The sequence below is a fragment of the Argopecten irradians genome, chromosome 8 (genome assembly GCF_041381155.1).
Source record: "Argopecten irradians isolate NY chromosome 8, Ai_NY, whole genome shotgun sequence".
Taxonomy (NCBI): domain Eukaryota; kingdom Metazoa; phylum Mollusca; class Bivalvia; order Pectinida; family Pectinidae; genus Argopecten; species Argopecten irradians.
Genome location: NC_091141.1, coordinates 18760103 through 18774849, shown reverse-complemented (window position 1 = coordinate 18774849; position 14747 = coordinate 18760103). Strand labels below are relative to the sequence as shown.

At 40.3% G+C, this 14747-nt stretch overlaps 1 protein-coding gene across 2 annotated transcripts; it reads left to right on the top strand.

Annotated features, from left to right (window-relative positions):
• Window positions 1–201: 201 nt before the first annotated feature.
• On the top strand, window positions 202–6578 carry LOC138329586 (zinc finger protein ZFP2-like). 2 transcript variants are annotated; one of them, XM_069276670.1, is made up of 3 exons: window positions 202–329; window positions 1368–1534; window positions 2994–6578. In XM_069276670.1, exons 2-3 carry the CDS (start codon window positions 1402–1404, stop codon window positions 4847–4849), a joined length of 1989 nt encoding a protein of 662 aa, XP_069132771.1. In that variant the 5' UTR covers window positions 202–329; window positions 1368–1401; the 3' UTR covers window positions 4850–6578. The 2 variants fall into 2 exon arrangements, with proteins under 2 accessions (XP_069132771.1, XP_069132772.1); XM_069276671.1 differs by lacking the exon at window positions 202–329 and adding an exon at window positions 404–550.
• Window positions 6579–14747: the final 8169 nt, after the last annotated feature.

Sequence of the window (14747 nt, the reverse complement as noted above, 5' to 3'; positions counted from 1 at the left end):
ACGGTCACAAATATAACCAGAACATGTTTCTGTTGTAACCAGAGATTTAGATAGCATCAGATTTACAGACATGAACAAAATTTTCCTATCGTCTAGCCTCTCATATCGGCGATTCGTTTCTCCTGTGTGGAGCCCCTGCGATTTATATGTCTACGTAGCAAAAACGCTTCGACTACCCTTGTGCTGGTCATCATTTGAAACAAACGCCTTGAAGACTAGATTACGTCGTGACCGGACAGCCTCGGTTCTTTCCCTCAAAGGAGACGCGCCACGCCGTTTTAGCAAATTTCTGGAAGAGGCCTTCGGACTCCTCGATCCAATCGAAGCAGGTATTATTCCGAAAACCCCAAATAAACCAATGCTTTATGTTACATGCACATTTGATTCATATTTGGCAATCTTTAGGTTATGAAAAGAACAATAGTCGATAAGGAAACTTTGTCCTTGAACATATAAAACAAGATGGAGGACAGGATTTGCTGATTTCTTCCGTTTTGAACGTGTTTGTGCCTCCAGGTCACACTTCGTCGAAAACATATATATACGAGAGGTTCCGATGCGCTTTACTTTCATTTTAAGCAAAGACCTGCATGTTTGTGTTAAGTTTTAAGAGACTATGTTTCATTTCATTGAACGTTGTACCCGAAAGGTCCAAAATAAATAGGCTACAGTAATGTAAATAAGTGTCATGTTGACAAACAAACAGCAATGATGCAATATAAATTCTGGATGTAAAATTCGATAATACACGCAATTTGTTCTCGGAGAAATACAAAGTTCAGAATATTCGTTAGATTACATGAGTTCTTGATTTATGTAGCGGGATTGGACTGGGTCGATCATCGGTGACGAGGTAGCTCAGTCGGTTGAGCACTCGTCTAGTGTTCGGTCGGTCCTGGGTTCGAATCCCGGACTGGCCGCTACATTTTCTCCTCTCCTGTTACAAAATTTAGCCAAATAACCCACGGTGGTGGTGTTTGGAAGGGTCTCGTGTGTCTTCGAGGGCGAAGACTTCGAGAAGGGAGGGAGGATTATAGCAGGATTGGACTGGAACAATCATTGGTGACCAGGTAGCTCAGTCGGTAGAGCACTTGGCTAGTGTTCGGAGGGTTCAGGGTTTGAATCCCGGTCTGGCCGCTACATTTTCTCCTCTCCTGTTACATTTACACTTTTGCTTGATAAAATGTAATATTGTTATATCGTTATTGAAATTCAAAATGAAAACGGGTTTAGATTAGCAACCTCTGCATGTTGCTTATACAAGATAAATATACCTTCATTCCTTACTTATGTATGTGATAATGTTTGTAAATATTAAAAAAAACACATACAATGTAAATATATTTTTTTTTTTTTTTTTTTTTCAGAGAATCTTGATGACAGTGTGACAGACTTGTAACCATGACAACTGTGGAAGTAACTACCACAGCTACCTCCAATGAGCCGCGCCTCCTGTCACTAAGGGTCACGCCAGAGCAGGAAATCGCTATTTATGCTTTCTTCCAAATCAACGGATGGACCATCATTACAGAAGGTATAAGTTGCATCCAAATGTTCAGGTGTTATAACCAAGACAAGAGGTCATAGGGCAAGGCACAGTTCAATATATCAAGGACATACTAAAGGTCAGGTTAAAGTTCAAAGCATTTAACAAATGGAAAGGTCAAGTAATTATAAGGATGTACATGTTTAGTAAGTCAGAATGAGTCACCTTTATATCAGCTGAGATAAAGTCTTAGGCTTATGGCCAGACACAGTAAGGCTCATCTTCAGATCAAGTTGGGTCAGAGGTTATGCAAGGAAATTAAGGTCAAGTTTGTTCACCTTTTACATAGTTCAGGCAAGGGTATACAATCTCAGATCAGGTCAGTTTCGAATTCAGATGAGGTAAAGCTCATGGTCAAATGTGGGTCAAAATGGAAGGACACTGTTTTGATATCTGGTGATTTTACTTTTGGGTTTTGAATAACTTGAATTACTAATGTGACAAATGGACATATGAGCATTTCAGCCGCGTAGTCCACCAGCTGGCTTTTGTGGCTATGCGGATGAGTGTCGCTTCTGTGTATCGTACCTCAGCAACGGTAAGCGCGACCCACTCTTGGATGAGCGACAGCTCCGTTGGTTTAGGTCCTGGCCTCGGCACATTTCATTTGGTGGCAGCAAACTGCCTGGCATCCTGTAGAGTGCCCTCGGACAGCACAGGAAACACAATGTTCCTGGTACTGGTTTGTGACTAGTGAGGTTCTAGTCATGAAGTGGCACCGTTATAACAACAGCAGAGACAGTTGTGTGTGCTGAGGATGCCAGGTTGAACCCATGAAAGCTTAGGGACAAAGCTTGTCGATAAGGGGGTTAATGTGACGATACATGGATATGGGTATTTCAGCCGTATTGTCCATCAGCTAGCTTTTGTGGCTGTGCGTATGAGTGTCAGTACTGTGTATCGTAGTTAAGCAAACATGAGCGCGGCCCACTCTTGGACGGGTCACCTGTGACCGCTCTGTTGGTTCGAGCCTCAGCCTTGGCATGTTACACTATTAGTATAACAAGTACATCTAAACTGTTAGGAAAGAATGATTTCCTTTTTGAATAGTAAATATTAAAAGTCAACTGTACATGTGAATGCCTTGATAAATATTTGTTTAGTAGTTAGTGCATCACTTACTCGAAATTAAAGTATATAAACAATTTTGTGAACAAAGCTTTACTGTTTTGTTATATTAATTTATTCAAATTCTAAACTAAATATCTCATTGGATTATAACTTGCAGACTTATCGTTCATGTAATTATATTATTTAAATTAGTCACAATATTGTCAATAAGTGTAATATTGCCAATGTCTTGTCTGTAACCTGATTATGTGAAGGTATATATTTACACTCTCTTGAATACACCTGTTTTTGTTTTGTGCTTCTGAATAAAACGTAATAATTATTTTATATATCAGTAATTGTGAAGTAATCGCTTTATTTTTTCATCTTTTTCCAGAGGTTCCTCGCAACTGTGAGACCTGTCAGCGGTCAATCAATGGTGATGGCACAGACCCCCCACGTTGTCAGAATTGTCAGCGACTGTTGGATAATAATGAAGAGGAAGTGGTTGACAACAATCATAACACCGAGAATCAGACGCCACGTTTACAGCCAGCCATCATACAGTACCAGCAACAGGGTGGACGTAAACTCGTAGTTGTCGGCAACGCAATGACGATGGCGCCAACAACAACAAAGGAAACTAACATTGTCAAACAACCAAGCCAGAATCCGTTACCTGTTAACGCAGACGAAAAGTCCCTTCAGATCAATATCATTCCTCAACAAAGTCAAAATGACAAGGTGATTGACCCCCAGCCCAAGATCTATAATATCAACAACAGTGCTGACAACCGGCCATACCGCTGTGAGGACTGTGGCAAACACTTCCGTAAAAAGTCCCACGTAGTGGCCCATATGAAGTTCCACAGCGGAGAAGCCCTGCCTAAGTGTGATGTCTGTGGTAAAGAGTTCCTATACAAACATAACCTGATCTCCCATGCCAGTATACACTCTGGAGCCAGGCCATTCCAGTGTAATATGTGTCCCAAGAACTTCCGTCGTAAAGACGACCTGCAAGTCCACATGAGGACCCACACTGGCGAAAGGCCATACAAATGTGAAATTTGTGGTAAATGTTTCACAACACAGAATCAACTACCCAAACATCGTCGCACACACACTGGCGAAAAACCATATGAATGTTTTCAATGTCAGAAATGTTTCCGCACCAAACCTCATTTGGAAAAGCACTTGCGAACCCACAGTGGAGAGCGACCCTATAAATGCGATGAATGTGGTCGGGCTTTCACACAAAATGCTCATTTGATGGCACATCTTAGAATACACTCTGGAGAGAAGCCTTTTGAGTGTGATATCTGTCACAAGAGCTTCAAGGAGGCTAAGACACTGAGGAAGCATAAAGATATCCATATCAAAGGAATGCCCTACACTTGTAAAATCTGCGACAAAGGATTTCTACGGGCACAGAATCTAGAGGTGCACATGTGTGTACATTCAGATGACGAACCTAAATACAAGCGTAAGATTAGAGAGAAGCGGGAATTGATGGAGCGTCTGAAGAAACAGCAGGCTGAGGAGGAGGAGGCATTGGAAAAGAGTATGACAGTGGAGGAGATAGAACAGTCCTCCAGTGGAGTGGTCATTGTCGACGAGAGTGGACAGACAATTCAGGTCATTGAAAATGGTAACGTGGCAACGACAGAGGTGTCCGAGATGGAAAAGGAGTCAGGCCAGGAAAACATCTCAAACTCCATCGCCAACAGTCTTCTGACTTTGGTGGAGATGATCACTAATGCAGACCAAGGTAATAATACACAGGGGTCCTGTGAAAAACCCGCAGATCTCAAATCTCAACAAACCGTACAGATATCAGAAGTAGATGGATCACTTCAGCAGCATGATGCTCCAAACAGTCTGGTTAGCACACAAGAGAAAACGATTATGATATCTGAGAGTGATCATAGCTCTGGAATAGATAACATACAACAGGCAGTGGCTAGTCACTCGGAGAACATCGTGGAGATAGCCGAGGAGGAACACCCGACAATTATAGGGAATCTACAACATGTTGTCCCAGGCTTACGTATAACTGGGGGCGAGGGTGGCAACATGACCATGATTGACGCATCACAGGTGGCGCTGCAAGACGGAATGGTCATCACAGAAGTCTCGCAGGACGGTACGACAGAACAGATTGTGGAACACCTGCCACAACAGTTCTCTGTGGATGGGGAGACGTTTGTCATGGAAGTACAGTACGTGGACGAGGCAGAAACCATACAGGAATAGATAACCTAAATGTTCTATATATGGATGGGGAGACGTTTGTCATGGAAGTACAGTACGTGGACAAGGCAGAAACCATACAGGAATAGATAACATAAATGTTCGATATGGATGGGGAGACGTTTGTCGTGGAAGTACAGTACGTGGACGAGGCAGAAACCATACAGGAATAGATAACCTAAATGTTCTATATGGATGGGGAGACGTTTGTCATGGAAGTACAGTACATGGACAAGGCAGAAACCATACAAGAATTGATTACCTTGATAGGATGATCAGTAGATTCTATCTATACAACCTTGATAGGACAATCAGTAGATTCTATCGATACAAAAGACATTTTAAGTTATAGGTTTTAGTACTGGATTAATTAATAATTTACAAATTAAAAAAAGTGATATAACTGTTGTATGTAACAGACAAGGTACAATTGTAATCAGAGTTTGTTCAATCAGGTTTTATCTTCTCTTGTTAGTTTTACAATACATAGTAGTATTAGTATTGTATTTGAATAATGATATGTATTCTGTTAAATTTTTGTTTCATTAGGAGTTTCACAATAATGTACAAATTATTTCTTGAAGGTAGGTACAGAACAAAAGAATGTATGTCATTTCAAATTTAGTGCGTACCAGGTAAGCTAGATATTGTGATTTCTCAATAATAGCCTGATAGGGTATGCGCATAATTAATCAATTATGCTGGGGACAGGTGTCGAACAGTTGAAGTTCTCGATTTGGTATCATATTGACATGTACAGTATCTATCTGATACGTGCATGTATGCGGATCTAAGAGCTTGTCCATTTTGTGAAGCATGACCATGGTCTGACATACAATTACCGGTAAAATGTAACTTTGTCGAGGGGACAAAACATTGGTTATTTATACAATGATATTCATTCATGTTTGATATTTTAACACAAATTTGAGAGTCAGAAAATAAAGTACGAACATTTTAGTACATTGTACGTGTCATGTTATACCATATATCTATGTCATACAATTCTGAAGAATTTGTCACATTAACTAATTATATACTCTTTGATATCTCCTATAATTAGTGAACAGAACCAGAGAGCAGCAAGGATACCAGTTGTCTGAGCAGGACATATGAAGATGTAAGATAAACCCTCTGGTATCGATAACCAATGTATGTCAACTATAAAAACCTGTCTGGTAGAACTCAGATGTATAAACCCTCTGGTCTCAATTCTCAATGTATGTCAACTCCATAGATACCTGTCTGGTAGAACTAAGATACACTGTATATAAACCCTCTGGTATCGATACTCAATGTATGTCAACTCCACAAAACCTGTCATACTCAATTGAATATAATGCAGTACTAACATAAAAAAATATATTTATAATGTTAAAATGTTTCACGTGAACAACGAAAAAGAATTGATTTTGTGGTACACGTAATATTTCTATTTGTGCATATTCTGTCTTTGCATTTTTAGATATTTGCAGAGTTAGCTCCCTTACGGGTAGGTATCGATTGTTACGTCATCATTTTGTGAGCGCAATTCACGTCGTTTTCCCCAAAAAGTATGACGCTATGCTCGCAAACACATGACGTCACAATCAATACCTACCCGCAAGTGCAGATAACTCTGAAATATGCAAATACAGTCTTGATCAGTGTTCTGTAAATTATAAGATTGTTTATGTAAATAGTAGAAGTAATTGTTTTGTATTATTTTTGAATAAATAATTGTGAAGTGTAATCCTGTATTAGGTTTATCATTTTAGAGTTAATCAAAGAGTTACTCCCCAGAACTTATTAAAGAGTTACTCCCCAGAATTTATCAAAGACTTACTCATCAGAATCAATAAAAGAGTAGCGTAGTATAGTCCAATCACCTGTGGGTCTACAACGATCAGGGTAGCATAATGTAATGCGATCACCTGTGGATCTACGACGAATCAGAGTAGACGTAGTATAGTCCAATCACCTGTGGATCTACGTTGAGAGTAGCGTGTGTGCAGTATAGTCCAATCACCTGTGGGTCTACGACGATCAGAGTAGCGTAGTGTAATGCGATCACCTGTGGGTCTACAACGATGAGAGTAGCATAGTGTAATGCGATCACCTGTGGGTCTACGACGATGAGAGTAGCATAGTGTAATGCGATCACCTGTGGGTCTACGACGATCAGAGTAGCATAGTGTAATGCGATCACCTGTGGGTCTACGACGATCAGAGTAGCATAGTGTAATGCGATCACCTGTGGGTCTACAACGATCAGAGTAGCATAGTGTAATGTATCACCTGTGGATCTACAACGATCAGAGTAGCATAGTGTAATGTATCACCTGTGGGTCTACAACGATCAGAGTAGCATAGTGTAATGATCACCTGTGGGTCTACAACGATCAGAGTAGCGTAGTGTAGTGTTATCACCTGTGGGTCTACGACGATCAGAGTAGCGTAGTGTAGTCCAATCACCTGTGGGTCTACAACGATCAGAGTAGCATAATGTAATGCAATCACCTGTGGATCTACGACGATCAGAGTAGCGTAGTATAGTCCAATCACCTGTGGGTCTACAACGATCAGAGTAGCGTAGTGTAGTCCAATCACCTGTGGGTCTACAACGATCAGAGTAGCATAGTGTAATGCGATCACCTGTGGGTCTACAACGATCAGAGTAGCGTAGTGTAATGTGATCACCTGTGGGTCTACGACAATCAGAGTAGCATAGTGTAGTCCAATCACCTGTGGGTCTACAACGATCAGAGTAGCATAGTATAATGTCGATCACCTGTGGGTCTACAACGATCAGAGTAGCATAGTGTAATGCGATCACCTGTGGGTCTACAACAATCAGAGTAGCTAGTGTAGTATAGTCCAATCACCTGTGAGTCTACAACGATCAGTGTAGCATAGTGTAATGCAATCACCTGTGGGTCTACAACAATCAGAGTAGCATAGTGTAATGCGATCACCTGTGGGTCTACAACAATCAGAGTAGCATAGTGTAATGCGATCACCTGTGGGTCTACAACGATCAGAGTAGCATAGTGTAATGCGATCACCTGTGGGTCTACAACAATCAGAGTAGCATAGTGTAATGCGATCACCTGTGGGTCTACAACGATCAGAGTAGCATAGTGTAATGCGATCACCTGTGGATCTACGACAATTAGAGTAGTGTAGTGTAATGCGATCACCTGTAGGTCTACCACAATCAGAGTAGCATAGTGTAATGCGATCACCTGTAGGTCTACAACAATCAGAGTAGCATAGTGTAATGGGATCACCTGTTGGTCTACGACAATCAGAGTAGCATAGTGTAATGCGATCACCTGTAGGTCTACAACGATCAGAGTAGCGTAGCATAGTGTAATGCGATCACCTGTAGGTCTACAACAATCAGAGTAGCATAGTGTAATGCGATCACCTGTGGTCTACGACAATCAGAGTAGCATAGTGTAATGGATCACCTGTGGGTCTACAACAATCAGAGTAGCATAGTGTAATGCGATCACCTGTGGGTCTACGACAATCAGAGTAGCATAGTGTAATGCGATCACCTGTGGGTCTACAACGATCAGAGTAGCGTAGTGTAGTGTGATCACCTGTGGGTCTACGACATCAGAGTAGCATAGTGTAATGTGATCACCTGTGGGTCTACACGATAGAGTAGCATGAGTCACCTTAGAGATAGTGTAGTGTGATCACCTGTGGGTCTACGATGATCAGAGTAGCGTAGTGTAATGCGATCACCTGTGGGTCTACAACGATGAGAGTAGCGTAGTGTAATGCGATCACCTGTGGGTCTACGACGATGAGAGTAGCATAGTGTAATGCGATCACCTGTGGGTCTACAACGATGAGAGTAGCATAGTGTAATGCGATCACCTGTGGGTCTACGACGATGAGAGTAGCATAGTGTAATGCGATCACCTGTGGGTCTACAACGATGAGAGTAGCATAGTGTAATGCGATCACCTGTGGGTCTACGACGATGAGAGTAGCATAGTGTAATGCGATCACCTGTGGGTCTACGACGATGAGAGTAGCATAGTGTAATGCGATCACCTGTGGGTCTACAATGATCAGAGTAGCATAGTGTAATGCGATCACCTGTGGGTCTACAACGATCAGAGTAGCATAGTGTAATGCGATCACCTGTGGGTCTACGACGATCAGAGTAGCATAGTGTAATGCGATCACCTGTGGGTCTACGACGATGAGAGTAGCATAGTGTAATGCGATCACCTGTGGGTCTACAACAATCAGAGTAGCGTAGTATAGTCCAATCACCTGTGAGTCTACAACGATCAGAGTAGCATAGTGTAATGCAATCACCTGTGGGTCTACAACAATCAGAGTAGCGTAGTGTAATGTGATCACCTGTGGGTCTACAACGATGAGAGTAGCATAGTGTAATGCGATCACCTGTGGGTCTACAACGATCAGAGTAGCATAGTGTAATGCGATCACCTGTGGGTCTACAACAATCAGAGTAGCATAGTGTAATGGGATCACCTGTGGGTCTACGACAATCAGAGTAGCATAGTGTAATGCGATCACCTGTGGGTCTACAACAATCAGAGTAGCATAGTGTAATGCGATCACCTGTAGGTCTACAACAATCAGAGTAGCATAGTGTAATGCGATCACCTGTGGGTCTACAACGATCAGAGTAGCATAGTGTAATGCAATCACCTGTGGGTCTACAACGAATCAGAGTAGCGTAGTGTATGTCGATCACCTGTGGGTCTACAACGATCAGAGTAGCATGTAGTGTAATGCAATCACCTGTGGGTCTACAACAATCAGAGTAGCGTAGTGTAGTCCAATCACCTGTGGGTCTACAACGATCAGAGTAGCATAGTGTAATGCGATCACCTGTGGGTCTACGACGATCAGAGTAGCATAGTGTAATGTGTGTCCAATAGAGTAGCATAGTTATCGATCACCTGTGGGTCTACAACGATCAGAGTAGCATAGTGTATGTGCGATCACCTGTGGGTCTACAACGATCAGAGTAGCATAGTGTAATGCGATCACCTGTGGGTCTACGACAATGAGAGTAGCATAGTGTAATGCGATCACCTGTGGGTCTACGACATCAGAGTAGCATAGTGTAATGCGATCACCTGTGGGTCTACAACGATCAGAGTAGCATAGTGTAATGCGATCACCTGTGGATCTACGACAATCAGAGTAGCATAGTGTAATGCGATCACCTGTGGGTCTACAACAATCAGAGTAGCATAGTGTAATGGATCACCTGTGGGTCTACAACAATCAGAGTAGCATAGTGTAATGCGATCACCTGTAGGTCTACAACGATCAGAGTAGCATAGTGTAATGCGATCACCTGTGGGTCTACAACAATCAGAGAGTAGCATAGTGTAATGCGATCACCTGTGGTCTACACGTTGAGAGTAGCGTAGTGTGCAGTGTGATCACCTGTGGGTCTACAACAATCAGAGTAGTGTAGTGTATAGTCCAATCTCTGTGGATCTACGACAATCAGAGTAGCATAGTGTAGTGTGATCACCTGTGGGTCTACGATGATCAGAGTAGCGTAGTGTAATGCGATCACCTGTGGGTCTACGATGATCAGAGTAGCGTAGTGTAATGCGATCACCTGTGGGTCTACAACGATGAGAGTAGCGTAGTGTAATTTGATCACCTGGGTCTACAACGTTGAGAGTAGCGTAATGCAGTGTGATCACCTGTGGGTCTGCGACAATGAGAGTAGCGTAGTGTAATGCGATCACCTGTGGGTCTACAACGATGAGAGTAGCGTAGTGTAAGTGTGATCACCTGTGGGTCTACGACAATGAGAGTAGCGTAGTCGTAATGCGATGCATCACCTGTGGGTCTACAACGATGAGAGTAGCATAGTGTAATGCGATCACCTGTGGGTCTACGACGATGAGAGCAGCATAGTGTAATGCGATCACCTGTGGGTCTACGACGATCAGAGTAGCATAGTGTAATGCGATCACCTGTGGGTCTACAATGATGAGAGTAGCATAGTGTAGTGTGATCACCTGTGGGTCTACGACGATCAGAGTAGTATAGTGTAATGCGATCACCTGTGGGTCTACAACGATGAGAGTAGCGTAGTGTAGTGCGATCACCTGTGGGTCTACGACAATCAGAGTAGCATAGTGTAATTTGATCACCTTCTACAACGTTGAGAGTAGCGTAGTGCAGTGTGATCACCTGTGGGTCTACGACAATGAGAGTAGCGTAGTGTAATTTGATCACCTGTCTACAACGTTGAGAGTAGCATAGTGCAGTGTGATCACCTGTGGGTCTACAATGCGATCACCTAGCTTCTACAACGTTGAGAGTAGCGTAGTGCAGTGTGATCACCTGTGGGTCTACGACAATGAGAGTAGCGTAGTGTAATGCGATCACCTGTGGGTCTACAACGATGAGAGTAGCATAGTGTAATGCGATCACCTGTGGGTCTACGACGATGAGAGTAGCGTAGTGTAATTTGATCACCTTCTACAACGTTGAGAGTAGCGTAGTGCAGTGTGATCACCTGTGGGTCTGCGACAAAGAGAGTAGCGTAGTGTAATGCGATCACCTAGCTTCTACAACGTTGAGAGTAGCGTAGTGCAGTGTGATCACCTGTGGGTCTACGACAATGACAGTAGCGTAGTGTAATTTGATCACCTTCTACAACGTTGAGAGTAACGTAGTGCAGTGTGATCACCTGTCGCTCTACAATGATTAGAGTATCGTAATGTATGATCACCTCTGGGTCTCTGACGATGAGAATGACCAAACATTGGAATTTAGATTTCATCTCTTGATTCTTCTAAAGTCATTGTTAATATCACAGAGTAATCAAACAGCTGGGGTCATATTTGCAACAATATTTTAATGTTGGCATCTCTCGGCTGAAATGTGTGTGGTACATGTACCTGACAACTGCCTGTAGCTGTAGATGTGGATTCTTATCCTGATATACAGGGCTAGTGGTAATTTGTTCGAGTATCTTGAAACTTTGGTTTGGTTTTGCGTTCTATTAACAGCCAGGGTCATTTAAGGACATGCCAGGTTTGATGGTGGAGGAAAACCAGAATACCCAGAGAAAACCCACCTACCAACGGACAGTACATGCTCCACATGAGATTCGAACTTGTGACCTATAGGTGGAAGGCTTGTGGTAATATGTCATGACATCTTAACCACTCGGCCACCACAGCCTCTTGAAACGCTTCACTTGGTCACTGTTGTCCCAGGGTTAGATTCGTGATGGTTTTCTGTGAAGAGAGCCATACTCTTTTGTAACATTTATATATCATTTAATAATGAAACATTGAATAATACAAGCACAAACTGGAATTCTTATGAAACATTTTATTAAATAATCAACATATACAAAAAATAATTTACACAAAGTAGGACCTAGAGATTCCTTTACAACCTTCAAAGTTAAGGAAAAATAACAAACGTTGACCTGCTTCCTAAAGAAACTTTATTAATCTGGGCTAATATTTTAAGAAGAGTTCCATGATATCCGACTTTCGTTACCTTGAAATTAAGGAAATCTCTTTCAAAAAGATTTCTCAACCTTATCATAGGATTTTACCAGGTATTAACGAGTTTTGTAAAGGTGTCAAGACAAATGATACCATAATTCAGTATGCTATTTGAAATTTATCTCATGCTTTATGAGAATGTTGAAATGCGACAAAACATTGAATCTTTGACAAGTACTGCTATAAATTCTGATATCTGAAGATACATCTATGAATTTTCTGTAGGTCAGAAATAATCCCTTATAGGCTATGAAGATGGTATTGCTTACAGAAAATAACTGAAAGTCCTGATTCTGATCCTGAATTGGGATCAAGGAAGCAGTGCATGATGATTGGTTATCACAAAATATTCATGATCAATACTTTTGAAGAAATACACATTGCATTGAATTTGTATTAAAACAACATAAAATACCTTTCAATAAAACAATAATTTAGCAAGTAAAACTAACGAGTCTAACACCAGAATGTCATGGAATATACCTGTATAGTGGATGTCGTTTAAAATGTGGCAAGAAATGGCCATTCACTTTACCTAATGGTATTCTAATATCTCATTAATATCATGATCATGCTATTACATGTAACATGATTTAGACCAAAACCGTTACAGTCTAACCTGGGTTTTCCTCCTTGGTCTTTGACCTTTGATGAAATATAAATTTTTAGTCATGACCTTGACCTTTACTTAAACTGAGACTATAAAATGACAGTTGACCCTTTTGGTAGATTCCATCAAGATTTAATAATGTCGTCAATAATGTGAATAATGTGTATTTCATCACACAAAAATCTATAATACAAATCGAACGGAGCACACTTTCTTGATGTGGCGGTTTTTGTATTTGGTGAGTTCATTGTAGCACCAATAGTTTATATATCAATAAATATTGATCATTAATTGTAAATCAACTTCTAAGATGTAGCAGAAATTTGTTATGAGACGTGTAATTACAATGTTAATATAATATAAAGTGGTTAAATTTCCCAGGGTGTATAATTTAGCAATTTTCCGTTTGGAAGTTAATTATGGGGTTTTATTTTTGTGAAAAACCTTTGATTCTCTAAAAGCCTCATTTACGTGCATGACAGAATGTGATTAATAAAACTATTGTTGTTGTTTTATTCATTTTGTGAGGTATTAGATTTTTCAACTTTTTGTGGATCTGTGAATTTAGTGAAATTAAAATTCTCAAAAATAATATTATCAACTAAATTGTATATATACAGAGGTCAATTATGAGATATTCCGAAGATGATATCTTTGATCATGATGTTATCATATTTATGGTGACACAAATCAGCATGATGGTATAGGTGGTGAATTGTATACACAAAGTGTACAAAAACATACTGTCTGCTGCATACATTAGGTCTACACAACAAAGATCTGTTTTAAATCTTCAGGTTTATGGCACTTTGTCAGTTTCAATAACTGAAACACAACGTATTAGTCAATGTGAGGAAGTAAAATGAATGTTTTCATTGTTTTAATTTTATACACATGATGTAAATGATATACAATGATTTCCTCATTAATTTATAGAAACTGTACGAACAATGGAAGCATTGTTAACTCAAATCAATTTACATTGTATGTAGTTAATTTATTGCACTCTTGCTGAATCAGTACACAAATCATTTTAGGTATCATGCTGATGAATGTACGTCCTGTGGAATAATGCTATGTCCAGTGGAATGATTCCATCATACAAACCATGAAAAGTTAGCTAATGGTACATTAATACAGATTAAATTGTTAGTTTAAATGCCAAAAAAAAAGTCAATCGAGACATACAACACAATGTTAAACAAACTAATACACTATCAATATAATGGGCATCTAATTATCTGAGAATACATCAATGTTAAACAAACCTCACCAAGGTCTGCAGATCTAGACTGAACAAGATGTTTACATAAATGATATACTATTAACTACGCTATACAGAATCAACATTGAACTGTTCAATGATCTTGGACACATTATGTACTACTAAAGCGCTACTGACTATAATAATATTTCAATGATCTTGAACACATTACAGACTACTAGAAACACAAGGGACAATTAACTAGTAGGTTCTATTAAACTTGTTCATAGATATAACATACAAACTACATTGAATACAATTCCAAGTAAAGTTTCATAAAATATTCAGGAAACCCTTTTTCACACAACACAAAATACCTAGGAGTAAAGATATTCACACAACCCCAAAATACCTATAGATATAAAGTTAAAATATGTTTAAAAAGAAATAGAAATGGGTTGACATTTTGCTGCATTATCCTCAGTTATTACAACTGTTTGTACATGTGTTGACTGTTGAACATCTCTCGAGTCAACACACACTAGCGACACACAAAAC

What these genes read in the sequence shown, in the direction of transcription:
- LOC138329586 (XM_069276670.1), top strand. Translation starts at nt 1,402, where the DNA reads ATGACAACTGTGGAAGTAACTACCACAGCTACCTCCAATGAGCCGCGC. An exon ending in ATGGACCATCATTACAGAAG is followed by an intron (nt 1,535 to 2,993) that starts GTATAAGTTGCA and finishes ATCTTTTTCCAG; the next exon opens with AGGTTCCTCGCAACTGTGAG.